Source organism: Ornithodoros turicata, chromosome 2, assembly GCF_037126465.1.
Source record: "Ornithodoros turicata isolate Travis chromosome 2, ASM3712646v1, whole genome shotgun sequence".
NCBI lineage: Eukaryota > Metazoa > Arthropoda > Arachnida > Ixodida > Argasidae > Ornithodoros > Ornithodoros turicata.
In genome coordinates this window covers 39,113,984-39,141,350 of record NC_088202.1, presented here as the reverse complement: position 1 = coordinate 39,141,350, position 27,367 = coordinate 39,113,984, and the positions used below count along the sequence as shown (strand labels likewise).

Genomic DNA, 27,367 nt, shown 5'->3' with positions numbered 1-27,367 from the left:
GTGAATTTGCACATTCACCATGATAAAGGATGGTTCAATAAGAAATGGACAGCTTGGAGTAAAACACTACTTACGTACTTACAAATAGGATGCACATAGTTCCTCCAGCATTGTGATGACAAAGAACTGGTCGAAAGAAATTGAAGTAAAGCAAAACCGCTCACCTCTCATTCACAAGCTTGTCCTTGAAGGGGTCTCTGGGCTGGCGCTTCATAATGTCACTCTCAGGCATCTCATACGCAAGGGAAATAGCAGGGACCTATGGAGTGGCATGGGGGATGTGACTTACGGCTTCTATACTCTGGTAGCAGTGTGACAGTCCTCCACAGGTGAAGACTACATGTGTGAACGATACTGTGTGCGGGTAGCAAGCGTTGCTGATGGCAGTTAGCAAATGCAAGTAACAGCGAGACACTCAGGTACATGCGTGAGCATGAGACGGCTTCAGTGTAGAGGTTTCCTGAATTTCTTTATGCAGGGCCAATAGCCCTTGATGAAAAGGCTTAAAACAGACAAATGCTTTACCCTTGTCCACAAATGCTCACCACGAAGATCGACAGCAAATGGACGTAGCGTATCAGTGGACAAAATTATTATTGTATTAGCCAAATGAGACACAACATTAGGTTTCTTTTATTCTTTGCCTTTGTACCATAGTTTCCGAGCAAGTATAACAGTATTCACTATTCTTTATGACTTAGCTTGTTCAGTATGCACGTCTCAACCATTGGTACGATTTTCCAAACTAACGAATTCTGGAGCCGTTACACTGTGCATAGTAACTGTTCCCCCATCCAAATAACCATATGCACATTGAAGTTTGTCTCATCTCCACACTGCACAAACACATTCTCAGATTGTGCATCTGAACATGCAAGTTATTTGCATGCAAAAACCGGTGTCTCAGCAAGCAGGATCCTTTGCAGGCAGCATTCAGTGCAAGAGACGATGTCCATGCTATGACAAGGGGAGGATTAAAAACCCCAAACAAAAGCCATGAAGGAAGATGAGTGTGACATTGTGCCTAAAAGCACATGAATACACATTCTCCACTTGTGCTGGGGTAAAGGTGGGAAGTACTGTTATGATAGCACTGATATGATCAGTCAATCCGGTTAGCTGTTATGTGCGACTGCAGCTACAGATTCCATTGCTTGCTATAGTTGTACTGGCAACAGTTGGGGCTTCCTCATAGGAGTCCTAAGTATCCAATCATGACAATGCTGCCATTTCTCCCATTTTGTCTGTTGTATGGAGGAACATGATGCCATACGCAGTAGCTCAGAGGAACGAACATATGCAAAAACATATGAACCGAACATGATTGATGGAAACAGCTCTATCATGGCTCAGTGGAACCTTGCTGACACACCACAACTACAAATGACAAATACAACTGGCCTACTCGTATACGTCCGTTTGATATCTCCAATGCACTTTCAAAGCCACTTTAGTTACTACAAATAATCCGCTGCACTAATGGTATGCTTGCACGTTGCAAACTACTGCGCACAGCTATGTGAACAAAGCAAAAATGAATTTTGGATAACTGTTCTTCTGACAAGCTCCTTAAAGATGTTTCGGATAACCAAAAAGTATTAACGATCGTTGCATCAGTGAGGTTCCACATCCATTGGAACAAAACCCAAGGACAAACGAGAATGAAGAAACTAATTCCAAAATCTCGAAATGTGGCCAAAGAAAAAATGATACAGCTGAAGGAAATGTCGAACAGGAAAGGAAGGGCACATCGCTGGATAAAGAACCAGCTTTACCTTCATCTGGGGAGACCACCTTCAGATCCAGCAGACTTGCCAGATTTGATAAGAAAGCACATCAAAGAATAGAACCAAGAAAAGGAATCGACTAGGGCCCCCCATCCAAATTACCTCTCGTTCACTAGTTTATCATGAAGGGGATCGCGAGGTCTTCGTTTCATTATATCTGACTCTGACTTCTCGTAAGCCAGAGAAATAGCAGGAACCTACGAACAGAGATTGCAGGTTAGAAGCAGCAGACCACACAAAACATCAAAGCATGCGAGAGGCCTCACGAAGAAAAACTACCACAGCTTGCCACCACACAGCTGCAATGGATTTCCTAATATGTTAACACACATGGCTTTGCACAGAGCACAAGTATTGTCAAGTCACGCACACACACACACACAAGCACAGTCAATGTTAGTGTTTCAATTGTGCACACTATGCTGTGAAGTCCCTTTATCCACACAAATTAGTGAGCAAGCAATAGCCTGTTCAACATCAAAGAAGTGAACTGACAAAACAAATGTATGACCAGGTGAACAGTGTTCAAAAGTGTTCAAGGTAAGACGTGTGTGTGGGTGTAAGTGGAGAAATTGTGATACCCCCAAAAATACCTAGTGGACAAAATGCTCAAGCAGTTAGTTAAGCATCATGTTTTTAAAATCACCAGTAGCATAACGAGAGTGTTAATACGATCTATCCTGGAAGAGAAGCTTAATCTGAATCACCGCAATTTATTTCTAAGAGCAGCAAAGTAGAATGGAACCTTCTCAGGAAGATATGTTCATGGGAACAATTTCACTATCACAGCTCAGTTCTTTACAGCTAATCAATGTCCCTCATGCACTTTAATGGCCCAGTGCCACAACTTCAATAGGTCACACAAATTACAGCATTCACGCAAATAGATCGCAACCAGTAGTAATCTTCATACAGACGTTATGTAACATTTACCCATTCAACTATAATTAAGGTGTGCAGCAGCCACTCTGTAAAGTACAGCATCAATGTAAGCTGTGCTGATGGCAACTGTGCCTCATACAATACAGCAGTGAAAGCCATTTAACATTTCTGGGCCATATGCTAAGTACACTGCTGAACGAGTGGCTTAACCTAACCCAAAGGGTCTCAGATTTTGCTCCTTGAAGATGTTGCGAGGAAGAGCAAACCCTTTTTCAAATATCAAAATGTTCTGATACTATATTTGAGTTTGCAACATTCTAGAGGAAAATACAACTTGACAGTGTGGTAAAGCACTTAAATGCTAGCCCAGACTGAACAAGACCAAATGCACTTAAATGGCAGTAAATCAATGAAGGCAAGCTACTACATGAGGGAGACCATTTGCTCCTCTTAAAGGGGTTGAGAAACCATCTCTAAACCCATGCGTTTAATGCACAAGTTTGCGACATTGTAGTCCATGTACTCAATACACAAAGCCATGGTTGCCTCTAGAGCACGGTGCTTTTGTATAACAAAAGGAAAAAGCTTTCCAAGGCTCAAAAGACAGTGCGCAGCCCCAACCATGAGTAGCATTACCATGACAATAGGCACGCTTTGCACCTTTCCAGAGGGGAGAGCAAAGGCTCCTCTCTCATTTTTGGTTTGGGATAACTTCTGAACGCAGACCCTCATTGGAATAGGGCTTTCCTTGGTACGTTCCCCATATCAACCCGATTCCTCCAAAAGTGGGAGAATTTGTTTCACAACACCCTTTATGAGTTTTGCATAGGTCTTGTTCTTTACTAGGTTCACACGTTTTGTCCCGAAAACTAAAAAATTGTGCAAGGAAATAATGTTTGTAACATTGTATCACTGAGATTTTTAAAATAACTCTGTAAGGCTTCTATTTTGGAAAGTGCAGTGCTTACCATGTCAGTTCCCAAGTCAATGCACAAGATGGTCACAGTGCCAAGTGGCAAGGGTACATCAGCCAAGATGAACAACAGGAAAGGACTGATTTCAGGAATATTACTTGTAAGAGTGTAGGCAATAGATTTTTTCAGGTTGTCGAAAATCAGGCGACCTGCAAAGATTAATGCAACACACCGCTAGTAGGAAGCTGGAACAACTTGTTAGGACTAATACCACATAAGCACCAGATTCAACCAAACACAGTTCATAACTACATCCCCATCTTTCTCTGGTAATTCCCGACTTTTTGCTGGGCTGCATTACAGAGGCGACAGTCTGTAGTCAAGGGGAGTCTGTCTGCATATGTGCTTCCCTTGGATGTCATGAAAGGCAACCTTGACGAACAAGAGGTCTCAATACCAGCTCTTCAAAGCTACGTATCAAATGTACGTATCATTTCTCTGCACTATTCTACCTGACCTGTCTGCCTACGTAAGAACTGAAGGAACCACCATGATAAAATATGGATATGAAGGTGGATACGTGAAATGACAAATGTCTTCTGTTTTCGGCAACCACCTACCTAAATGAAGTCGGTAAATGAGTTTCGTTCTGAAAGTTACACGCGAGTTTAGCCCCCAGTTAGTTCCGCTCTGAGTTATCTCGAAGTGCGAACTACGGCGTCCGTCCGTCCATATCTCAACGTTTCCGCATGGGCCAGGCCTAGTGAGAGCAAGGAAAGGCTCTCGAGTCCCCGATATGTACGAGGGGCCCATAAATCTTTGCTCACGTCTCAAAGCTTTCCTGACGCTTTTCACACTCCTGGTGTGTCAGAGTGCAAATCTACATCTTTTCAGACCTCTTACCTTCCTCTACACCAGTGACGATTGATGCAAAGTTGTCATCCAACAGGATCATGTCAGCAGCTTGCTTACTGACATCACTTCCAGAAATACCCATAGCAACTCCTATGTCAGCCTTCTTCAGAGCAGGAGAGTCGTTCACACCATCTCCAGTCACAGCTACAATAGCACCCAGGCGTTGACATCCTTCCACAATGATCAGCTTCTGCTGAGGAGATGTACGGGCAAATACAATCTCTGTGTGGTGCCTGAGAATATCATCCAGTTGTTCACTAGTGATGTCTCGCAATTCTGAACCGTGGATAACCGCTGCCTTCGCATCCCTAAAAAAGAGGGGATAAGCAGGTTTAAGTCACTGTGCACTACAAGGTAGCTGTAGACTCCTCTTTTCACGTCCAATTTCAATGTTCGATACTGGAACATAAACTGACCTTGGGTTTACTTCTTCTACAGGGATGTTGAGCCTCTGAGCAACATCTTCAACCGTCTCGTTGCCTTCCGAAATGATACCCACAGCTTTGGCAATAGCTTTGGCAGTGATGGGGTGGTCACCAGTGACCATGATAACCTGTAGGTGAGTACAACAAATTATTAGAGCATACCTTTCGTACAATGCAGATTATTAAAATGTTACAGCGGGAAATTTATGTGGACATATTGCATACCTTAATCCCTGCACTTCGGCACTTAGCTACGGCATCTGGCACAGCAGCACGTGGAGGGTCAATCATAGAGATAAGGCCCAAGAATCTAAGTCCAGTAAGAGGGAAGTTCTGTTCGTCAGCATCAAAGGGGTAGCCAGGAGGAAAGTCCTTTGTTGGTAGCACATAGTCACAGAAACCTGCGTCAAATGATTTTGGAGAATATTAGAGCCAAGCTAGTAGTAAAGCATGTCACAGCCATCTTGATGAACACAAAATGGGCACTGTGATGTCAAAACAGCTTGGGGGTACCCTTTCCACTCATGTCCACCAAACCCAACATTGAGTTATGAGTATACACTACAAAACAATAATTAGAGCTGTGCGAATATTCGAAACTTTGAATTCAAATCAAATGAGAGTGATTGAGAGTTTTTGCAGCTTTTCGAGTATTTTTCGAATACTGCAAACGTATTTTTATTCACGATGTATGAATTTTTGCAAATTTCGTGACCGCTGAAAAATCGCGAAAAATTGTACTCGCGAACACAGCTTGACTGTTTATCCCGCGAAAGGAAACAGACCAGGAATCGCGAAATTAAATACTCTCAAATAACTTTCCAAATGCCGTTCGCAAAAATTCATACACTGCGAATAAAAATATGTTGACAGTACATGATTACTATTAAAACGAGGTGTTGCCCCTTAGTCATCAGCAGACTTTTACGTCAGCATTGTGGACGAGGCAGCCGTGAAAATTCGTGCATGGCAAAACACATTGCAAAATAAAAGCAGTGACGCACTGCATTTTATGCGGAGCTGAAACCTAATCCGCTCTACAGTTATCATTGAGATTCAGGCGGCAGTGTCTCGTCTCGCAGAGGCACTGAATGGACACTGAAAGGCAGTGCATGTGTCTGTGTCTGTCTTTTTAGCTCCTCGGCACTGAGGTTTTAATGCTTTTAATCATGAATACTGAATGGACTACCTCCAAGCACAAACAAATTATAATAACCAAAACTATGAAGCGCCGAGATTGATTCCTATGCGGAGAAAGGCCGGTTGGGGTTGCAAAAATGATCTCTATCAATCTTCGGCCATTTTCAGTCGTCGAAGGCCGCAGATTTTGCAAACTGATAGCTGAAGTTGTCCCGAATTACTCTCCCTTCAAGAATAGCCCTTTCCCAGGTTACTATTGAGCGCCAGCCACCATTGCACCACCACTGCACCATTGCAGAGACCTCCAGATTGCAGAAGCAGGTGCTGCCTGCCATTTTTGTGCAGAAGGTCAAGTCCGGGTGGTGATGTCTGGAATATTCCCGAATCTGACTCAATGACAAACGCCTGCGGCGTGCCCGTACCGATTATGACGTCATGTACCAAACCTATTTAAGTACAGTCAAGCCCGTTTATACGATATTGACGGAAACGCGAAATCTGATTGTTATATCGGAGTATTGTAAAAAACGAGCGTTCGAGAAATTGCCGCTCGGGTTTGCGTAAACCAAGTAGATCGCCACAAGTGGAATGCCGCTGAACATGCGTGTTTGTCCTGAGCGCAGAAGCATTTTATCTAGCTCTAAATTGATGCAGCTGCGTGTCGAAGCTTTTGATAACTTAACCGCCGATATCGTGTGAGGCGCCGCACCTTTCGAGATCGACGACCTCGTCCATTGCTCGTCATCCAATGCTGTAGTCATTACCGTTCTCACGATCGGAAGCGCGAGGTCCATCAGAATGCGCCTCCGCCACGGGTAATCTGTCGACGTGTGTTTGGGTGGCGACACGCAACTGTCTGCCAATACACGTTGTCGAAGCCACGGTACTTCACAACGCGGTTTTGCGCGAAACCGGTAGACGAAACCCGTAGACCGCATGCAACTTTGGGTTGAGCCACACGTTTCCTCGTCAAAAAGCGAATCGGAACCACGGACGCCATCATGGCAAGGCCGCAGCAAAATATGAAAAAAGCTTGAAAGCGAGAGAATGATGTGGAGAGGGAACGTTCTCTACTTCACGCGAGGCCCTTCCTCCCTTTCGAAGTCACGTGCCTTGCAACGCACGTGTCTAATCCCCAGCAGTTATGCGCGGATAAACGCACTGCATTCTCACTTTAGCACACACGGAGGGGAAGGCTCTTGAAAATACCAATGTAATTTGTTTTCAGTGAAATCTTGCTTTCTAATTTTCACGCATTTTAACCGGCCGCCGGAAGAATTCTGATAGCTATATGGGAGCAAGCGCTTTCGCGGCGATCGTTATATCGATGCTTTGTTTACATGTAGTTCAACGGGAGAGCTGACGGGAACCGGCAATTCGATCTCAATATCGGAGTTATCGTTCTATCGAAGATCGTAAAAAACGGGCTCAACTGTAACAACTTACGCATCTTTTGTCCTGACGAAGACAGTGCCACTGTCGAAACGTCGACCCCTTTGCCATTTTACTTTTTAATGTAATAAACTAGTGTTCCCTAAAACGTATTGAGACGTATTGTCCCAATATATACAGTAAAATCTCATTAAGTCGAACGCCCATGATGTCCCGTGAAGGCCTGTATTCTCGTAATGTAAATAATGCCTGCTTTAGTTGAAATCGTTTAAGTCCAAATCACGGCTAAGCCGAACAAATGTTTCGTCCCAGGCGACATTCTTCGTCTGTTTAAGTTGAATTTCACTGTGGATCGGTAAACACCACCTTTTTCGACTATGGATTGCCATGATCGGCCAAGTTCTTCAAGCCAGCCGACACAATCCAATCCAAGTCCGCTGATAGAGAGGGATTCCAAAACCAGCGCGTGCGGGTTTGCGTGCTAGGCTGTTCGGCGCCAAAGACGCTAGATGAGGACGCGGTGAAGTGAAGGTCAAGAACTGTGTACTGTGCGTGCGCTGTTGAGTTTTGTGCTACATGTCATTGTCGACACTGAGGCAACGCAGGTTGAAGACACTCACGCTTGCAAACAAGCTCGAGCTGATAGTAACGGTTGAAGCCGGCACAAAATCGAAAGGAGAGATTGCCGTGGACTTCTGTATACCAAAGAGCATGTTACAATTTTGGCGAAGTCAAAGATATTGTTAAGTGCCCGCAGTTTAGGGACCAATTTTGATCACAATTTGGCAGTTGTCTGATAAGTCAAAATACTGCTTAAGTCACATTAATTGGTCTGGATGGTGGGTGTTTGAGTTAATGAGATTTTACTGCGTATATATATATATGTGTATCTATAAATATAGCTCCGAATCTATTGTTATCGGTACAAGCAAGATATCTTTTGTCACGGAGGTGAAGTCACTGGGCGTCTGGTTCACTGATACGATGTCGTGGGATAAACACGGTTACATCACTAACAAAATATCGCGAGTGGTCGGCATTTTAGGTAGACACAGAAACGCCCTCCAACTAAGGCAAAAGTTATGACCTATAATGCACTGGTTTACCCTCACATACTGTCACCTAGTTTGGGGAACCACAACGCAAACAAATCTTGAAAGGTTACTTTTGTGTCAGAAGAAGCACATCACATAGCAAACGTTCCCTTTTTACATCCAACAGGATCCCTCTTCGCAATATTTAGCATAATCAGAATTATGGATCTCTATAAGTACCGTATGTTCATTACATACGTAACTTCAGTAAAGCAAAATAATCACATCTTTCTAGCCCTAGCCAATTTAACCATGAGATTAAGCTCTTATTCACTACGCTACAATGAGCCCTACTTCACACTGTGTGCACGAACTAATTATGGCTCGCAGTTGGCTTCATTTAATCTTCCACAACATATCAATTCCCATATCCAAAACAACATTAACATCAGAGGTCTTCCAATTCGCTCTATAAAGACCATGTATGTTCACTAGTATAGTCATTATTTCGTGTGTTCTCATAGCTTTTTTGTTTTATGCACCTTAATGCATTGTGTCCATTTCCATTGTCTCACTCCGTAATTCGTCTGGTTTGCTATTTGTCATTGCTTTGTTGTATCTGTCGAGTGTACAATGGGGGGTCAGACCTCGTCAAGCTGCAGTTCTTGCAGCTTTGTCTGTATCCCCTCCCCAAGTGTCATTGATGAAATAAATTATTATTATTATTTATTTATTTTGTTGTTTTGACTGTTTGCAAGAAACCATTGCAAACAGTGATTTTTATGTATACTAGAATCAAACTATGCAATTAAAAAATTTTGCATTTTTAGGTCACTTTCTGAACAATAATGTGGCACTGAAGGGGTTAAACCCTTTACGGTGTCTCTTAAAGCATGGGAATGGTTTGAATGCATAAACATGTTGCAATCTTTTGACCGCCATTCCATATCCATGAACCTTCACAAAATGTGCTCACCAATTACACGCTCTCCCAAACCACCCAATTCCAGGTAGGCGTTGTTGAAGGCTTCCTTCATCTCCTCATCTAGCACCTTCTCTTTTCCGTCGATGTATATTGTTGAGCAGCGGTCCAGGATTCGTTCTGGAGCACCTTTCATGCAGAGGATGTAGCTAGGGTCGTCCGGGTCTTCAGTCTCATGTACAGTTACCTGTTAGAGGACCGGCAAGACACAACAATGACATAAAATGCACGACAGTGGTAGTATTTAAGTTAGAGCTGTGCGAATAGCAAAATTTCCATAGCAACAATATGACGTGGCTGACGCATGTCCGATGTGAAAGGGATGCTTTCTGTAACTATTTTCGTAAATTCTTCCTTTCACTTCACTATGGTAACCCAGGAGAGGGCTGTTCTTCAAGGTAGAGTGTAAGCCGAGATGGCTCCAGCCATTACTTCTCAAAATCCACAAACTTTGACAACAGGTAATGGTTGGAGGTCCATAGCAATCATTTTTGCAACTTTAGCAGGTCCGTGGGCCTTTCTTCACATATGAATCAGTCTGGGCTTCACAGTTTCGGTTGTTTCCAGTGGATTTCTTTGCACTTGGGAAGTAGCCCGTTCGATGTCTCCATATTCTATACCAACACCACAATTGTGAGAGTAACTGAAATCACTCGTCAATGTTGCACACTCCCCAAGCAACGAACAAAGGTTGGGCCAAGCCAGGCTATAGTTAGGCTGGCCTACCTGGCCTTGCTTGGTACATCATCGGCCAACAAGCTTGTTTCTTGATACGGATCTGTACCTTGGCCAACGATTTTCCAAGCATTGGCCAGCCTACGTTGTGCCAAGCTTGTGCCAACATACAGACCAAAGCATCCCTGCAGCATCCCTCATTTTCAGACTCAATTGTTTCGCGGCATAAGGTAACGATATACCATTATTTGTTTGTTGCTCGTATTGCCCACAACGTTTCCTGAGGAAAAACAGATACTATACATAACTTGTCTCACGAGCTTCCGCAAATTTGAGAGCCCTGTTCGCGTGTGTGTCAAAATGAAGGGCGAGGTGTGCAAGTTTAATTTGGCGCGTACACAAACGACACTGAAATGACGAATTGCTTGTCGTATTAACTCGCCATGAAGGTAATGCTTCTGTTTCTTACTGCTTTAGTTTTGAAAAATTCCCTTGGTCCATCGAAAGTCGAACGTATGCAGCGCTAGACCATTCTAAGTTTCCCTCTCGCCCAGGCGAGATTAATCAAAGCTTTGGCAAGTGCTTGGCCATCGTTTCTTGATACGGATCTGTACCCTGGCCGACGGCTTTCCAATCCTTGCTCTGCCTATCACTATGCAACGCTGCGCCAACGTTGGATGGCCGAAAGAATCGTTGGCCAACTGTCATCCGACCTTTTGCCAGCCATCGGCCATTGCTTGCTTGGGTCACTACGCTACGCTCCCGCTTTTGGTTCCAAACCACTTTGCAAGTACACACAACGCTGATGACGAGATGGACACGAGACGTGGCACGCCGCCGTCTGAAACACGATGACTATGACGATCGAGCGGATAACGTTTTGGGTCAGCATAAAATCCAATGCGTCACTCCTATTGCACAACGTGTTTCACTACACGCAAATTTTCGCAGCTGCCTCATCTCGTCCACAATGCCGACGTGAAAATGCGCCAACGAAGCTACTACACACTACGTTTCAGAAACATTCGAAAAATATTCGAAAACTTCGAATACTCAAAATCGCATGCGAATACTGTTCGAACAGCATTAACTACTCGATTTGAATTCGAATATTCGCACAGCTCTGATCTGATTACCAAAAGCTCACTACTCACGTGATACTTGTTTGTAGAGTTAAACGGAATCTCGCATACTTTGGGATTCCTCTGTCTGTACGCAGCAATATTACCCTTCGCCAGTTCCATGCACTTCAGAATAGCAGACTCTGAAGCATCACCTGCACATTCTCTGAAAGCGTAATAAAGAATGGTTTTACTCTGCTGCCAATCAAGGATTGATGCGAATGTTACCAACCATATGAACCCGAAGGTTCACCTTATCCAATAATCTCACATATCCCTCATATGATCTGGCTTACACAATAAACTGTCCTGCCCTGCCCTGCGGCTCCCTTAAAGAAGCACCGAGGTGAGCCCTAAAGTATTTGTTTTTTGCTGTAGAGTGTTCTGCAACTAATAAAATGAGCACCTGCGAAAGAACGATGAGCAGGTGACCTACACAGCGCACTCGATGCCTCTGTTTCGCACCACCTTTCAAAAATCCTTTCCCCGTGAAAAGAACACATCACAGAACGAGAGGGCGTCGAGACTTATCTTACTCCCCTGCACGTCACCAGTGACGTAGAGCGGCACAGCTCAAGCAAAAACAAAGTAAAAAGGCACTGAGCCTTCTCCACATCATGCAAGGATCGTGTCGGGCACTTCGTGGCTGCTTTCTCAAACTGCTTTTATAAATTCGATTGCGCAGCTACAACACACCGTAAAGCGAAAGTGTTTTGCATGGTGACTCATAGTGGACAGATTGACCGACGAGGCAGGGTTTCGAGTTAAATGTCACCTCATTGCTCCTTTAATCACGCCTGAAAGCGCCGCGGCTAGTGTCAATACCAGAAAATAAAGATACATGACAGATACCATCATTTACACCACCATAGGACACCCCAACCCACAAACCTTTTGAGGATACCACTCAGACCTGGTTTTCAACAGAAGACGTTACCAGGAACTACCTGAATTTATGCCTGAATCATTCCTTTGAGATATCACTTCACACTAAAATCTCTAGATTAGCAAATTGAAGAAAAATCAATTCCTAGTTATACTACAGTATGTATCATAAACAACAAAAAATGATTCACAAACACACCTGTGCAGCAGATAGACATGTTCCTTCCAAATGATGTGTTCAAATTAGTTTTCGTTAGGAAGAATATGGTTATACATTGGTGCAAATGAAGCATCCACAGTGAATCGAAACATCGTATGACATTGTGCATAACAGACATGCACTTACATGCAACAAAAATGTCTTGAGAAGCAGCTACCTCTACATGAATATGGTTGGCAACATTTGTCACGAGACCTACCGTTTCAGAATGGGCACATTTTCCTGGCCTGCTTTAAACTCAGCACGACTGCAGAGGCAGCAGTTGCGTGAAAGGGCTTTCCATCCTGAAGATGTCTTGTCATACTGAACACCTGGTAATGAAGGCAAAATGGATAAATGCTAATAGGCACAAATACAGATCAAAATGCCACATGTAGGTTTCAACTTTTTTGCATTGCTTCCAGCCCTTGGCAGATGGCCGATAAATAATGTCTCAAAATTAGTCGTAGAAGAGCACTAATGAATGTTCCAAAGTTTACGATTTTCATACAAACTAAATTGCTCAAAAAGGAATTTCTGATTGTTTACACTGCATTACATATATTTCATATTAGTGATGTTATGAAGCGTTCCAGGTTCGAATTCGCAAAAGTTTGCAGAAGTATTGACTTTGACTGCGCATGCATGTAACTCCTTACCGAAAGCGGATGCATATGTTTTGAGACACGAAAAGCCACCAAGTACTTGTTTTACGTTTAGATTATGATGTTATATATTTGTCTGTGTCCTATATACGTATTGCATTAGCAAGGCATATTTGAGAACCTCAAAAAGAAAAAAAAGCATAATGCGAGCCACGTGCTGCCGCGACGAATGGCCTTCCGCCATGTGCTGGTGCAATGGAGAGACGCCTCCGGAAAAGCAACAGTGTTTTTCTGTGTGTCACTTGTCTTCATAACATACTCAAACTCGAACTATTCCGCAGACAACATAGGGGATTGGTCTGATAGATGCGGGTGCATTATTACTACATGTATTGCACTTCCTGTGTTAGTGGTTCTAAGAAATGTTGATTTCAATAAACTTTCTGTAGCTGCTAGTGAGCACCTGTGTGCATGCTTTCTCGGTCCCTGTCAGTGTTGTGCTAGCTTCATCGTGAACTTGTACCTTCTAGCATGACCCAATGTTTTGACATGTTTAAGAGCTAGCATATCGGCCATAGCGTTTTTAACTTTTCATTAGAAAAGTCAAGTCTGCGAACCTTTGCAACCCCCAGTGAACCAGACTAGATAATTCGGAAGTTCGTCAAACCTTGCGGGTTAGTCTGTAAATGCGAGGTCAGCAAAAAGTTACTGCTATTACATTTATTTTAGAGACATTACTATTTCATTGTCATATAGGCCTGTTTCTGTGGGCTATGTGGCGCGAGCGAGCAGCAACATCAGCACCCCAAAATATGCAACATGCAGGAGTTTAGCAAACGACGCGGATCTTTGAAATACATGGTCTCGAGTTGTCCGCAATTGGCAAGATGCACCACTTTTTCTGTGGGTTTCCTACAGGTTTTTTAGCTTTGCTTGGCGCCACACCACTTGAAACACCATGTAGAACCCGCTGATGAAACTATCTGCTGTTTGGATCCATGGCGGCTTTGGCCCGAAATGGCGCTGTGCAAACTTCGCTGTAACAGCCCTATATTATATGCACTTCAGTATTATGTAAATCAATTCACTGAGCATTTGTGAACTCCAACAATGAAACTTGTGTACCCTGAAAAAGGCTATTTGAACTAAGACAAACCAAAAAGGAAGAAGGAGGGTGAATATATTCTCTCCATAAAGCTGCACATTGTTCCTTGTCCAGTTAATGCTACTCTTGCTCGCTACATGCACTAAGCGCAAGAGCAGATGATTGATTGATTGATTGTGTTTTTGGCGCAACAGCAGCAAGGGTCTAAGAGCAGGTTGAGGCTATATGTAAGTATGTAGGGAGTCAGACTGAGGGAATGTTACTGAAATTTTACCTGAAAGTGATGTTCGGAGACGTACACAGACACACCTGCATGGCGTTCCATGGGACAAACATGCATGTGCCAACAATGGACTACTAGTGGTATAAATTGCAGCTCATAAATTGCACAGCTCAGATGGCTGCACTATTACTGTCATAGTCTCATCATAATTAATATTCTTAATTCCAAATGCGCCCAGGCCGCTCTAGGTTGCATTACACCTGATTAAATATTACCAACAGGCACATTCCTAGGTATGGGAGAGTCACTCAATACCACTCAGACTACAGTGCAATCCCATTAATTCAAATTGAAAGGTGACCGAAAATCTGTTTGAATAAAGCGGAGTTCAAACTAACCGGAGGAGCTCTGAATGAGGGCTTGAAGAGTTTGACAGCACCCACAAGCTGTGTCAGAGATGCATGACTGCTCGCTAGACCGTGCCATCTTGTATGTGCTTGTGTTCATTTCTCCAGCCATGACACTATAAACGTGGCTTGCGATGTTAAGCCCGACCCAATCACTAACCTTGTGAACGCAAATATCGCCAACCCAATTCAAGAAAACATCGAATCACTGCCTTTTTCTTGGCTATGTCATGGACAGTCTTTATCCCCTTAAAGGCGTTGAGAAACCACACGCAACCCACTAAATGTATGGCTCAGTTTCATACGTTGTAGTCCGTAGATTCAACACGCAAAGTTCCATATTCCTCATTTGAATGTTTTAACTGTTCGGTTTATACAACTACGATTTTTTTTGAGCCAATGCCAATGGTGGTGCTGAACAGCGCTGAGAGAGAGGTCGGCAGACAAGCGGGACGCGACGTTTTATATAGTGACTGTAGTGCACACAAGGGCCACTAATCAGGGAGCAGAGTAGCGACACTGAGCCACGTAGGCGAGCGAGCCCGCCATCTTGAGTCAGGCGCGGCTGATGCAGCAATAGGATGCCAATCTCCCCCTTCTCCAGTGGAGAACAACGTGCAATCGAGCCATCTTGCAACCCAGGAAACCGGTTTTGCATAGAGGTGACTCAACATGGACGGCCAGTTCTTGGAAGGAGAAACCACGTGACACGATCGGCCCAATCGCAGACACCGGACGGCAGCTCCGGCACGGAAAGGGAACAAGATCCTCAGTACCCCTATTTAGTGACTCTAGTGCACGCTTGCCCGAGGTACCCGAAGGTCACCACACCAAAGGTGGTTCTCTGGTGGATGGCTCCCTCTTACAACCGCTTACGTCATCATGGAAGTGGAAAAGCGTTTGCTTCCTTTCTCCACTATGGTTGTGCTTTTTATTCAACCTAGGTAACCATCGGGTAAGGCAGTGACATACGAGGGTAAGCGGTCACGTGACAACTCTCAAGTAGAATTTTCGCCCAAACGCGGGTTGCCCTCAACATGGCTGCCGAAGCAGATGCTCTTTTTGAAGAGCTGCTTATGGGCACAGTGGAACTCGTTCTTCGCGGCACAATATTTTTGACTGATCCGCAGTGTTGCTGTTTGGTGCAGGTGTCACATTTTCAGCAGGTCCGCTGTGTTCAGGAGTGCAAGTTCCCCCTAAGAACATGTATACATGGGAAACGGACACTGTGGAGACAAACCAAATAAAGGGAAGGGGCTCAGTGCATCTGTATATCCTCCAATGAAATACAGATGGCTTTGCTGGGACTTGAGCGTAAGTTCGAATTAACGGGATTGCTCTGTATTAAGCATGATAGAGTTTATTGATCATGGTAGACCTCTGTTAGCTGCACGACCTATAACGACCATGTCATAATCGGCAAGCCCTAGGAGCAGCCCGTCCGCACGATCCGCTAGAGGCGGTACTCATCAGCCCGCGAGATCTGCATCGTGATTGAACAATGGAAATTTGAACGTGCAGAAGCAGACGTACGACTGTCGTAGCAGACGACAGCAACCGCTCCCATGAAAACGTGTAGAATGATGATGATAATCAACTTTAGAATCCAACATCTTCCGTGGGACATCCACCACTTGTACAAAAATACTAAGGTAAGCTGAAGTATGAAGTATTGTAAAAGTTGAGGAAGCAATAACCGGGCCGACGAGTAGCGCCACCACTAGCTTCCAAATGCGGAGCTGGGAAGGGGTGCCTATGACACAGTCGTTGTAATCTAGTAGGTCATGATTAGCTGCACGTGTTCTGTAGAAGAGATGTTGCTGGTAGTCACTAGTTCAGTTACCGCATCACTACTTTTACAGGCAGAAGTATTTTAACAGTGTAAACACTGGCAACCCCATATTGTGTACTCTTCTGGCTTAACTCACCTGATTGATCTTCAGTCGTGTCAGCCTCGATGATCTGGTTGTCGAACCACATGTGGGCTACTGTCATACGATTTTGAGTCAGTGTTCCAGTCTTATCAGAGCAAATTGTTGAGGTGGATCCTAGGGTCTCTACAGCTTCCAAGTTCTTCACGAGACAGTTCTTAGCAGCCATACGTTTGGCAGTGAGGGTCAGACATACCTATGCCACAAATAGCACGTCTTTAGGGAAGCGGTTTATCACTAACATTTTTGTCACAGCACCAGATATCACATTTCACAATATTTCATGAAACAGCAATTCTCAGTATCCTGGCAAAAGCAAACCTGTATTAACCAAAATGTGCTAGGCTTGTCTGTTCAGTAGAATTTAGCTGGAGCCATCACACACAAGTTCTGAACAAACCGACAAGTCAACTTGCTTCAACGCTGTTTACGACGCTAACGAATTCTTGCCCAGAACGGCATTGTGAATATATGAATTCAAATAACTCTGAGGAAAAGGTGCTAAAAAAAAAGGTGAAAAGACGCCAGGTGTCGAATCTGGACCCCGCTGATTACATTGCTTACATTAATTACAACAAACCACAACTTTATTTTAATGATGGTGTTTCAACACCAGAGATCATACTCTACCCCATCGCACCAAGCGCTCAAACTCCACGGAGCTGGCGCAATTCTTGACCTCTCCCTGTTGCTTCAGTCACCTTCTAACACTTGCTTGAAACTGCCTTGCCGCCACTAAATTATTGCTGCATTCAGCGGCAAAAGGGAACTTTGCGTTCAAATGCAGCAGAGTGACTATGCCATGACAGTGAATGAACGCCACTGGCACTGATGACGACAACACATGGTATCAGTCACGCTGCGCTATTGGCCCGATCCCGCTGCCCGATCCCACCTCTGCCCTGACCTCGTTGTTGCACGGATATTCGAATCTAAGACTACCCCCGACTTTGGAACACTGGATTTTGGTTTAAAAAAGAAAAAAGTTCTTATACATTAGAGAAAATACAGAATTCCATGGCTAGTGCTAAGATTCATGAAGCATTTGAAGAGCAGAGGAAAAGCAGGGGCTTTGGTCGTGGTCACAAAGTACTACCAGCTTTCTCACATGAAGAGGACGGAACTAAATGAAACAACGGACTCACTGTCACAGTAGCCAGCAGACCTTCTGGGACGTTAGCCACAATGATGCCAATTAGGAAGATGACGGCATCCAGCCAGTGGTAGCCCAAGATGAATGCAATGACAAAGAACGTTACACCAAGGAACACAGCCACTCCAGTGATCAGGTGAATGAAGTGAGCAATTTCACGGGCAATGGGGGTCTCTCCCATCTCCAGTCCAGAAGCCAAGTTGGCAATACGTCCCATAACAGTCCGGTCTCCGGTGTTGATAACCACTCCCAAGCCAGTACCTGGAAAACAAATATACTGCCCATTGAGCTGACAAATAACATGTATGCACAGTCATGAAAAGGACTATGAATCCTGCCACTAATGGAAAATTCGCGTGGTCATTTCCTGGCGTCAGAGAGACACGCGCTTTGGAGATGGAGAGGATTGGATTAGGCGTTGATCCACTGGCCAGATCGACAGCTTTTGGTGAGCTAGACAACATCTAGACTGTGGCATAGCCAGAAGAGGGGGGTTCGGAGATGCAACCCCCCCAAAAAATTGTACCTTTGGTAGTGCATTTGGGAGAGGGAAACTACAGTGAAATCCTCCTCCCCCATATAAGCTACACCACTGGGCCATTGTAACACTCCGACGGCGAAGGCAATGCACTCCTTAGGTACACAGTTTCGGTTCACTTGCATAGCACAATTTGGCGATGAATATTGCAATACACGTGGTCATTTAAGACTTAAAAAAAAAAATAGAATGGCTTTCAGCGAGGATTGTGTTATATTCTGCCATCACACATTTGCCCGAAAGCCCCTAATTAAAGTGTTCATTAGCGAATTTTAGGTAATTAGTCATGCAGCACAGGATGTCTGCCTCTACAACTCGAGCAAAAATGGCATTTATGAGGCTCACTTTTTTTTAAAATTTGGTGCAGCTAAAAAAAGACATAGAAAGACACAGAAAACAAGAAAGACACGTATCAAAACCAGTTGCTCGGCACATTTCATCGCGCACCTGCAAATACAACACAGAAAATGTTCACACATTTAACTGCACGAGCTGGACTGTGGGCACGTTGGTGCGGTTCCGCAAGTACTGGACACTGCTCAACATGAAAGAAAAAGCATGCACCACAGAGCATAGCTGGACTCCTTTTGCAGCAGTTGTTGTGCAAATACATTAAATAATATGTCAGTGTATTCATGCAAGCATGCGCAGCACATTGTTGCAATTGCAACAGGGGATGCTACTACGTGTGTACAGTGGTACGCCTTTAGAAAAGAAAGGTATGCGATTAGGCCTACCTTCCACACAGTTGGTAGAGAAGAAAGCCAGGTTCCTCGTTTCCAGGGGGTTGTCGTTGGTCAGTTCTGGGGAACGTGTCTGCGGTTCAGACTCTCCGGTGAGCGAAGAGTTGTCTACCTTAAACCCTTGGGATTGGATGACTCTCATGTCAGCTGGAATACGGTCGCCTCCTTTCACTTCTGCTATGTCTCCCGCTACCACCTCCTCTGCGGGAAGGTTTAACTTTTGACCGTCACGGATCACCACAGCATACTGCGAAGAGAGAGAAGAGGTAGTGTAGCATGATCACGTGCCCTTATACAGAGACAATGCCTACCTGTGGGACCATGTTTTTAAAAGACTCCATAATTTTTGAACTCCTGGCTTCTTGGTAGTAGGAGAAGCAACCAGTGACAACAACTACAATGGCCAACACTGCTCCAAGGTACAACTAGAACGGGAGCAAACAGGTTTAACACGTGAGAACAGCATCCTGGCAGTCCTGAACACCAGATCGGAAAGCAAGGAAATCACTCACATTGTCATCAGATGGCTCTTCCAATGTGCCGGCTTGGATGGAGTATGCAATAAAGCAAAGTACTGCACCAATCCACAGTAGTAAAGAAAAACCACCAAAGAGGTTCTTGCAAAATTTAACCCATTCCGGGATTTTCTTAGGAGGCGTTAGAGAGTTGGGGCCGTCCCTTTCAAAAACTTCCCTAGCTTGTTGTGATGTGAGACCCTGAAACAAGTATTGGACTGTTAAGGTATTGAATATGCTGAGCTACACAAATGCAATTTTTTTTGTCTCGTCCAGTCATTGGTCATTTCTCAATTCTCTTTGGTCTTTTATTACCTCCATGACATAATGAACAGACAGCAAGGGCAATACAAAAGCAGAAGCAGAAGAGTTCTGGCCTGGGTGGTACACACAAGGATGACTGGTACATTGTCACTGTATTTACTGCTGCTACTGTTACACTGTATTTCATGTTACATGCTCTTAAGATAATTCCAGAAAAGGCTGCAGTTTTGCCACCAATATATGCCAGTGCAGCTTCCCTAACTTATCACATCGCTGTTCCACTACACACAGACACTTGATTGGCCTTACCGTTTCGAGGCATATAAACAGATGGTACTGATGATCAAAGAAACCTAAATTTTCTACTTACTGTGGATGGGTTTGTCCCGAGTCGTGCGTATAGTTCTTCAACTGGAATCTTGTGCTCGTCCTGGAAAATTGCCAAATTTTATGATGGGCTTAAACCAAATGTATGTTGTCACATTTGAAAGCTATAGCTTAAGAAAAATAATTAAGCTGTTGCATAATGAAGTGATTCAACAACAGAGTCGTAGCGATGAAGGGGCGAGAGGGGCAGCCGTCCCGGGCGCCCTCGCCAGAGGGGGCACGAAACGGCGGGTTTTGGCTGGCTGGTCGGTTGGCCGGACAGCATAAAGCGGGAATGAAGAGAATTTGAATTTACGATCTCGGCAGTGCAAATAAGCATTTTCTTTGTTTACAGAGTTTCTGATGGCAGTGAGAGAGAAGGAGGAGGAGAAGGAGGAGGGGGGGCTCTTCACGATTACCCTCCCTGCCTCGTGACAGCTCTGTTCAACAACACCCAAGCTGGTGGGGGTGTGGTATTGGGATACCTTTTTCCTATCAGTTACACAACACACAACAACCATTGCTTTAAGGGGTTCCCACAGTACTGCTCACTCGATGTGCAGAATAAGCCGTATGCACCTGTTTCATGGACGGCTGCATGCTGTCATCACAGCTTAATCGTCTTACAAGGTCCTGCTGTGGCCTGTCTGTAACGTCATCTCATTCTTCCAATACGTTGTGAGGCATGTGCCGCGTTTTTGTGGTTGTACGTCTGGCACCGCATGCGCCACGTCTGAAGCGGAGCAGTCGCCTTGTTCCCGCGCCATAGGAGATAATTCTCGGCAACCAATGAAAGTGCTCCGATGATCTGATGTCACAATACGCCAGGAGGAGCTTGGGAGAGATCACTACCGCTGTGCACATTCTTGCAAACTACTTTTCTCAGCAAATGTGTGCTTCCCGAAGGAAATATTTTGCGTCACAGTTCTTTAAGGTGAAACGTTCATACCACACAGTAAAAAATATGTATGTTTAAGGTGCCTTCCATCCTTTAACGAATGTTGATTGACAAACTGTCCTAATCAGAATTAAGTTGTCCTAAGCACATCGTAGCACAAATTTGCGCAGGATTTAGTTGAAAGGGATGTTGGAATTCCATAGGGAGCTCTTGCCTGCAAACTGCACGCACACTAACAAAACTTTGGGGGCGCCGTAGAAGGTTTTGGGGAAATGACAGCGATGTTGAGACGGTCCTTGATCTTGGGCATCACAGTAAGCAATGTGCACAAACTCCTTGCTTTTTCCCCCAATGCAGCACAATGGCCATGGGCAGCCAAGCCAAGATAGTCAAAATAGAGTCCTGACTCCCTGCTGCCAGCAATGGTTGCACTACACTGAGTCCCAACAAAAGTCATAATAAACAGGATTACCATCTTAGGAGTTTGCCGAAATACTGCAGCGCAATACTGTCGTCTATGAATATAGGGTGTTTGCTCTAACGTGTCCGGAAATTATATTTAAAGCGAGCGATAAAAGAAAAGAGAGTGGTACTTTTCTGCTGCTTGAGTAAGAAACAGGTACTGCTTCACTAGTATCACCTGTTTCTTAGTCAAGTAGCTGAGAAGTAGCGCTCGTTTCTTTTTTATCGCTCGCTTTAAATAAAATTTCTGGACACCTTAGAGCAAACACCCTGTATATTAGTGTGCTACAGTAGCGTAGCCAGAAAAATATTTTGGAAGGTGACCCTCTGGGGAAATTACATGGAAAAGGAGGATTTCACACTCTTTTCCTATAAAGTGTACGATTTTGGAGGCGGGGGGTTGGACCCCTGAACCTAACCACATTCCTCCACCTAATTCACTGCCTTTGTTGTTGTTGTTTTCCTTTTTTTTTTCTTGGGGTAGGGGGGTGTGATATCACTGGGCTGACCCCACTAACACCATTAGAGCCAGCACCATGCACTCGCGTCGTAAGTTTCTTGCGTAGCGGTCGTAAGCTAATTCTTCCACACTGAATGTGCAAATAGCAATTTTGAGCCTTTTTGAGTTGTTGAGTCTCGCGCCGAAGTCGCGTGACGACGATGAAGGGAGAGCTCACTTCCGCGAGTAGACTGAATGCCTACCGCGAGGTCGCGTGCAGATCAAAACGCAACTCTCTCATCGCAGTAGTTACGTAGTACTAAAGTACACACTGAAACTCAATTTCATAATGCTGCATGCAGGACCCTCGCTGGCAACTTTTTTTTTTTTTTTTTTTTGCTGATGTCACCCTTCTAGAGCGTACCAGGTTCAGCGAGACCGTCGTCATGGTTTGCACGTGACATCACACCATAGCGTTACCGGTGCTTTCTCCCTCTTTCTGGAGAACCGGCGCAACCCGGTCACGTTTGGTTTCGGTTTTTGTTCCCTGCCATTTTTCGAGAAAAGCGTCTACCCCCAACGCTGACCTGCGTACCTCGCGGAGATAATTCGTGCGAGCGTGTCGTCGGCGAACTGCTCAAAACAATTGCAACAAAACCTGTTTTGTTTTACAATACTTAAGTCTTTTAGTTTTGTTGCAATTGTTTTGAGCAGTTCGCCGACGACACGCTCACACGAATTATCTCCGCGAGGTACGCAGGTCAGCGTTGGGGGCAGACGCTTTTCTCGAAAAATAACGTATACACCCATCACTCAAAGCGCCGTCTGAGTTCTGGACGTGCACAGCAACGGAAACGCCCTTCCTTGAGACACCGAGGCGCTTGGGTCCCCGATTCTAATTGTTTATTGATGTTGACTCAGAAAAGTATGCCCCAAGGTGGGTGAATCTACGCACCATCGAAACTTCTTGCTTGAGGTCATCAAGATCTTCCTTCTTCCCCGCCTTCCGCCGGCCTTTCGGCCTGCCATCTGGTGTCCTGCCATCGTCTGGGACTCTGGGGTTGACAGCCACACGATAGCTGTCACTCCTCCCGTACTGCAAAGAAAGATGAACCGTATAAGCATTGACGTGCAAACATATATCACATGCCTGCATGAGCGGCAAAAGCGTGAAGCTGCCGACTCAAATATGTCAAACCATAGGAGGGCATTACAGCGAGCAAATTTTATGCATAGATACATTTGCAATCAGTTTTGTAGAAAGTAGCCATGCTGTAGAACCGACTAGCGTTCGTTTTCTGTACTATCGAAAATACGGAGAGCGAAATCATTGATGCATGGAGCGAGCGAGACGACCTCAGAGGAGGATTTCGCCTGAAGTAGGCCGTAACACAGATTGCTAATGTATGCAAATGGCGCGAACCTTGAGAACCGAATATAGCAAACGACGGATGAAGGGAGCTTTGCACACATGTCACGAGCACTGTACCCCACGGCCGCGTAACCCACAGACAAGCCAAGGCGCAGACTGTAGCAGTGACTCTGTCCTAAGTGGAAGATTTGGCGACGATGCATTCAAAACGCATCGAATGCACAACACTCTCCCTTTCTTTGTAGGTAGCAATAATCTTTGTGGTTGCGAATGCAACCATACATGCTATTGACGGGCACCTTTCACAACTTTATGTACCGCACCGAAATGACTCCGTGTACAAGACCCACGGTCGTCTGGTCTGGTCGTCTGAAGAGCTCGAAGGTGTGCGTGCAGATGGGGAGTTCCAGTAACTAGTGCTCGCGTGTACTCCTTCAGCATTTTGTGACACTCACGATTGTCTGTTCAGCGTAGTGCGGAGCACAAGACTGCCCAAGCACCGGACAAGACTTAAAAAGCAAAGTAGTGGAACGAGCGAATTATCCCGCTGTGACCCAAGAAAGGAAACTTCACCCTTGCCATTTAGTGAGCTACCAGCCTACCCCTGTCTGCCGTCGCTGTAAAAGTGGCCCGATCGATACGCCGCCGGTGCGCCTGACCGTCCGGCCGGCATGCACCGCGCCCATCCGTCGCCCTCTACCCGGAGTGCGACGGCCACAGAAGCCATTTTTTCCCCGCTCCCATCCAGAGGAAAGGGAAGCACAATAAAAATGATTATCAATTTCAGTCGAACGTTAAGCGTATAAGACGGATCGGATCGATCACGGCACAGAGGTATAACGCTTTATTTCTGAAGCTTAATCGTTCATACTGCATTCCATGTGGCATGGCAAAAAAAAAAAAAAAGAAAAACTTGCAACATTGCAACTTGAAATATTGCAAAGTAGCATCTCGTAAAAATCACTGCAAGCCACGCCATGTCGTAGCTGCAATTGTCGTGCAACGAGTCAAAGGACGATTTGGGATATATCTGATCCCCGTACTCTTCTTGCGGGGAAATGTAATGGAATAAAATTTCAACCTCAATTAAGTTTCCAGCAAACGCGAGACATGTCTCTTTCGCGGTCGCTGTAAGCCACTTCCGTACACGTAAGAATAAATCACAAACTAATTTGGCAGAAACAATGATCGCCACGCGAGACGATACGGGTAAAAGCGAACGACGGGAGTCCCGAAATGAAATTTCTCCATTTTGTTCGACTTTATGCAGGCTGGAATAAAGAAGGCGGAACGCAATCGTCAGCCAAAACCACTTCCACGAAGCACGTTGGTATCACGACATTCAGCGCGAAATACTGTTCCTGAAGACGATTATGAACCAGATTGTCTAATTATAAAAGACTGCCTTCAAAGCACTTGCGCGAGAGACTCTTTCAACGAGAGCGCTCTCTCATCTTCGTGACGCAGACAATCCGCGCGAGTCTTCAACCCTTTAACTGTGCTCACATGAGTCACATCCATCGTGAGTTGTGACGTAAAGCTGTAGGAAGGATAGAAAGCTCGCTTAGGGGAAGAGGGATCAAACAACCGCAGAATCACCAACGCTATCCTTTACGTACGCACAGGCGATAGCGTACGATGCACTAGAACTCTCCAATGTTGTTCCCGGCAATCGATAAGATGTTGGAGTTGTGAGCAAGGTGTCGAACCGAAAGGTTTTTCGTTCAGTTCAGGAGCAAAAAAATAATGGTTCGAAACCGGTCCAGTTTCACATATGGTGTAAAGAGAATTGATTGCAGGGAAAATAATCCCCTTTATTCTTTCCAACAGGGAGAGAAATAAAGAGGTTAGAAGGTCCTACCTTGTGACTCATACTCGTGTTCAACTTAATCTAGTCAGTCATCTACATACGCCGTTGGAGATAAGGACACGCAATAGCACGCCAGGTAAAATACTGCAGCGCCATCACGCAGCGTACTGTGACGCGGCCAGTCTAAACAGCCAATACGAAAGCAGAGTGAGTATGACTGATAACATTATCTGGCGGAGGAACGACCGAGACCTCTCTGTGTCTAGCCATCCTATGTGCGGCGCAGTAATATTTTGAGAGCTGACGCGACTAGATTTCTTTTCCTTCTTAAATTACACGACTACAGACAAAAACAAGGAGCCCGTCTTGCGCTCTGGCACATTGTTGTAATGTGAGGTTTCTGTGAGTTTCCTACCCAAACTCCGATGGATGCCATGTACTGTGCACTTGAGGCCTTGCGTTACGTACCCTTGAGGGACAAATAGTTCAATTTTCCATGTGAACCGAAAACCGAAAACACTTTCGGTTTCCCTCCGGAGCATAAAATTGTTTCGGTTTTCGTACCGTTCCGGTTCGCCCAAAAATAACCTCTCTTCTTTGTTTTTGTTTTTTTTTTTTGGGGGGGGGGGGGGGGGTTGGCTCCGGAACCCCGTTTCCTGTGTGACACTTTGAAACATGACGCTCATTTATAATTACATCGTGCACGGGTCGTACTTCAAGCCAGTGCACTGAGGAAAAACAGGAACGATTTTTTCCACGCGTCGTGGCTGGCGAGATCGAAACCGGTGAACAAACTGCGTGCTCTGACGTGAGAGGAGCGGGAGCATCGGACATTCCCGTTGGTCCTCGAAAGCACGTGACTTCACCAGCTGCTGCGTTGCCTGCCGTGATGGTGGAGTCTGATGAGTTTCGGAATCCGCTCTGTCTACGAGATAGCTTTGCAGTTTTGAAACTTGAAGAGCGTGACAGGGTATAACATACGTTGTAGTGCCACTTACCAACTTATATTTTTCTACAGAAGGACTCTGGTTTTCTTCCCATTATATTTTACTACCTTCAACAGATAGGCTGTTTTTAACCGATATTACATGCACGTACAGTCTAGTTGATCACCAAGGTGTAACTGCCTTCCCTAATCGACCTATAGAATCACTTCTGCAAGGCATTTTAGTGCCTGAACTACTTTTTCTGTATCTAACTGTGTGCGGATCCCGAGTATTTTGAGGTTCGTGTAGTGCCCATTCCTCGAGGGTAAATAAACTATACTAAATGGAGTATGTGATATCACTTTTAGGCCTATCCCTTCGGGCGTGTTTTGCTAGACTTGTTAGAAAGCGAGCCCACCAGAAAGCCTTGAGATAAGCCGTGACGACCCTTGTTTGTCCCGATGTCGTTGCCAAGTTTGTCGAAGAGAAACTCATTGCATAAGGCACCAGAAAATAGGCCATCTATCGATAGCTACACAAGTGCATAGCTTGTCAAGTGCCGCCTGAACAATCACCCATACAGAGATAGCTCCTCAACGAGCCTCTAAAAAATGATCCGTGATGTGCGGCTACAGGACTTCCAGTCTGCTGCAAGAATCAAGGCTACGAGGCTCGAGAACTTTGTCTCGTCTTATCTCTCGCATAGACTCCGCGGCCGTGTTGCCCTTGGATCTTCATTCTTGCAGTACAGGGTATAAGGCTGTTGCAGTGAAGTTTGCACAGCGCCATTTCGGGCCCAAACGGCCACGGATCCTAACAGTATGTAGTTTCATCGGCGGGTTTTGCATGGTGTGTCAAACGGTATGGTGCCAAGGAAAGCTACAAAACCTGTAGGAAATCAACAAAAAAAGCGGTGCTTCTTGAAAAGCGCGAACAACTCGAGACCGTGTATTTGAAAGTGCCGCGTCGTCTGCTAAACTAGGGAGTGTTGCATGATTTGGGGCGCTGACGTTGCTGCTCAATCGCGCCACATGGCCCAGAGCGGCCGTCTGGATGACGACAAAAACGCGTCAGATTTACGTTATTTGTGGGAAAAGGGGGCAAAGCTTCACAGCGGTGACAAATGCTGGACCATATAGGAACGTAGTAACGTTCTGAGGACGAATCGAAGCGAACAGCTTCACGGACCTCTTTGCCGTGCCAGTAACCGTGTGTTCACACGACAAATATTCCCCAGGATACTCCAGCGGAAGGTGTGT

The 27,367-nt window shown here is 45.1% G+C and overlaps 1 protein-coding gene across 3 annotated transcripts in view; it reads right to left on the bottom strand.

Annotated features, from left to right (window-relative positions):
- The window catches only part of LOC135385295 (sodium/potassium-transporting ATPase subunit alpha-like), a 77,669-nt gene that overhangs the window by 7,106 nt on the left and 43,196 nt on the right, over positions 1-27,367 (bottom strand). For all 3 annotated transcript variants that reach the window (XM_064614521.1, XM_064614522.1, XM_064614523.1), the window contains exons 2-16: positions 22,956-23,096; positions 20,206-20,265; positions 19,569-19,772; positions 19,368-19,481; positions 19,051-19,303; positions 17,768-18,036; positions 16,620-16,818; positions 12,572-12,683; positions 11,301-11,433; positions 9,466-9,658; positions 5,149-5,324; positions 4,915-5,051; positions 4,487-4,806; positions 3,638-3,792; positions 165-259 (exon numbers count right to left, since the gene is read on the bottom strand). In XM_064614521.1, coding sequence (XP_064470591.1) covers positions 165-259; positions 3,638-3,792; positions 4,487-4,806; positions 4,915-5,051; positions 5,149-5,324; positions 9,466-9,658; positions 11,301-11,433; positions 12,572-12,683; positions 16,620-16,818; positions 17,768-18,036; positions 19,051-19,303; positions 19,368-19,481; positions 19,569-19,772; positions 20,206-20,265; positions 22,956-23,096 — 2,561 coding nt within the window. The remainder of the gene's footprint in view (positions 1-164; positions 260-3,637; positions 3,793-4,486; positions 4,807-4,914; positions 5,052-5,148; positions 5,325-9,465; positions 9,659-11,300; positions 11,434-12,571; positions 12,684-16,619; positions 16,819-17,767; positions 18,037-19,050; positions 19,304-19,367; positions 19,482-19,568; positions 19,773-20,205; positions 20,266-22,955; positions 23,097-27,367) is intronic.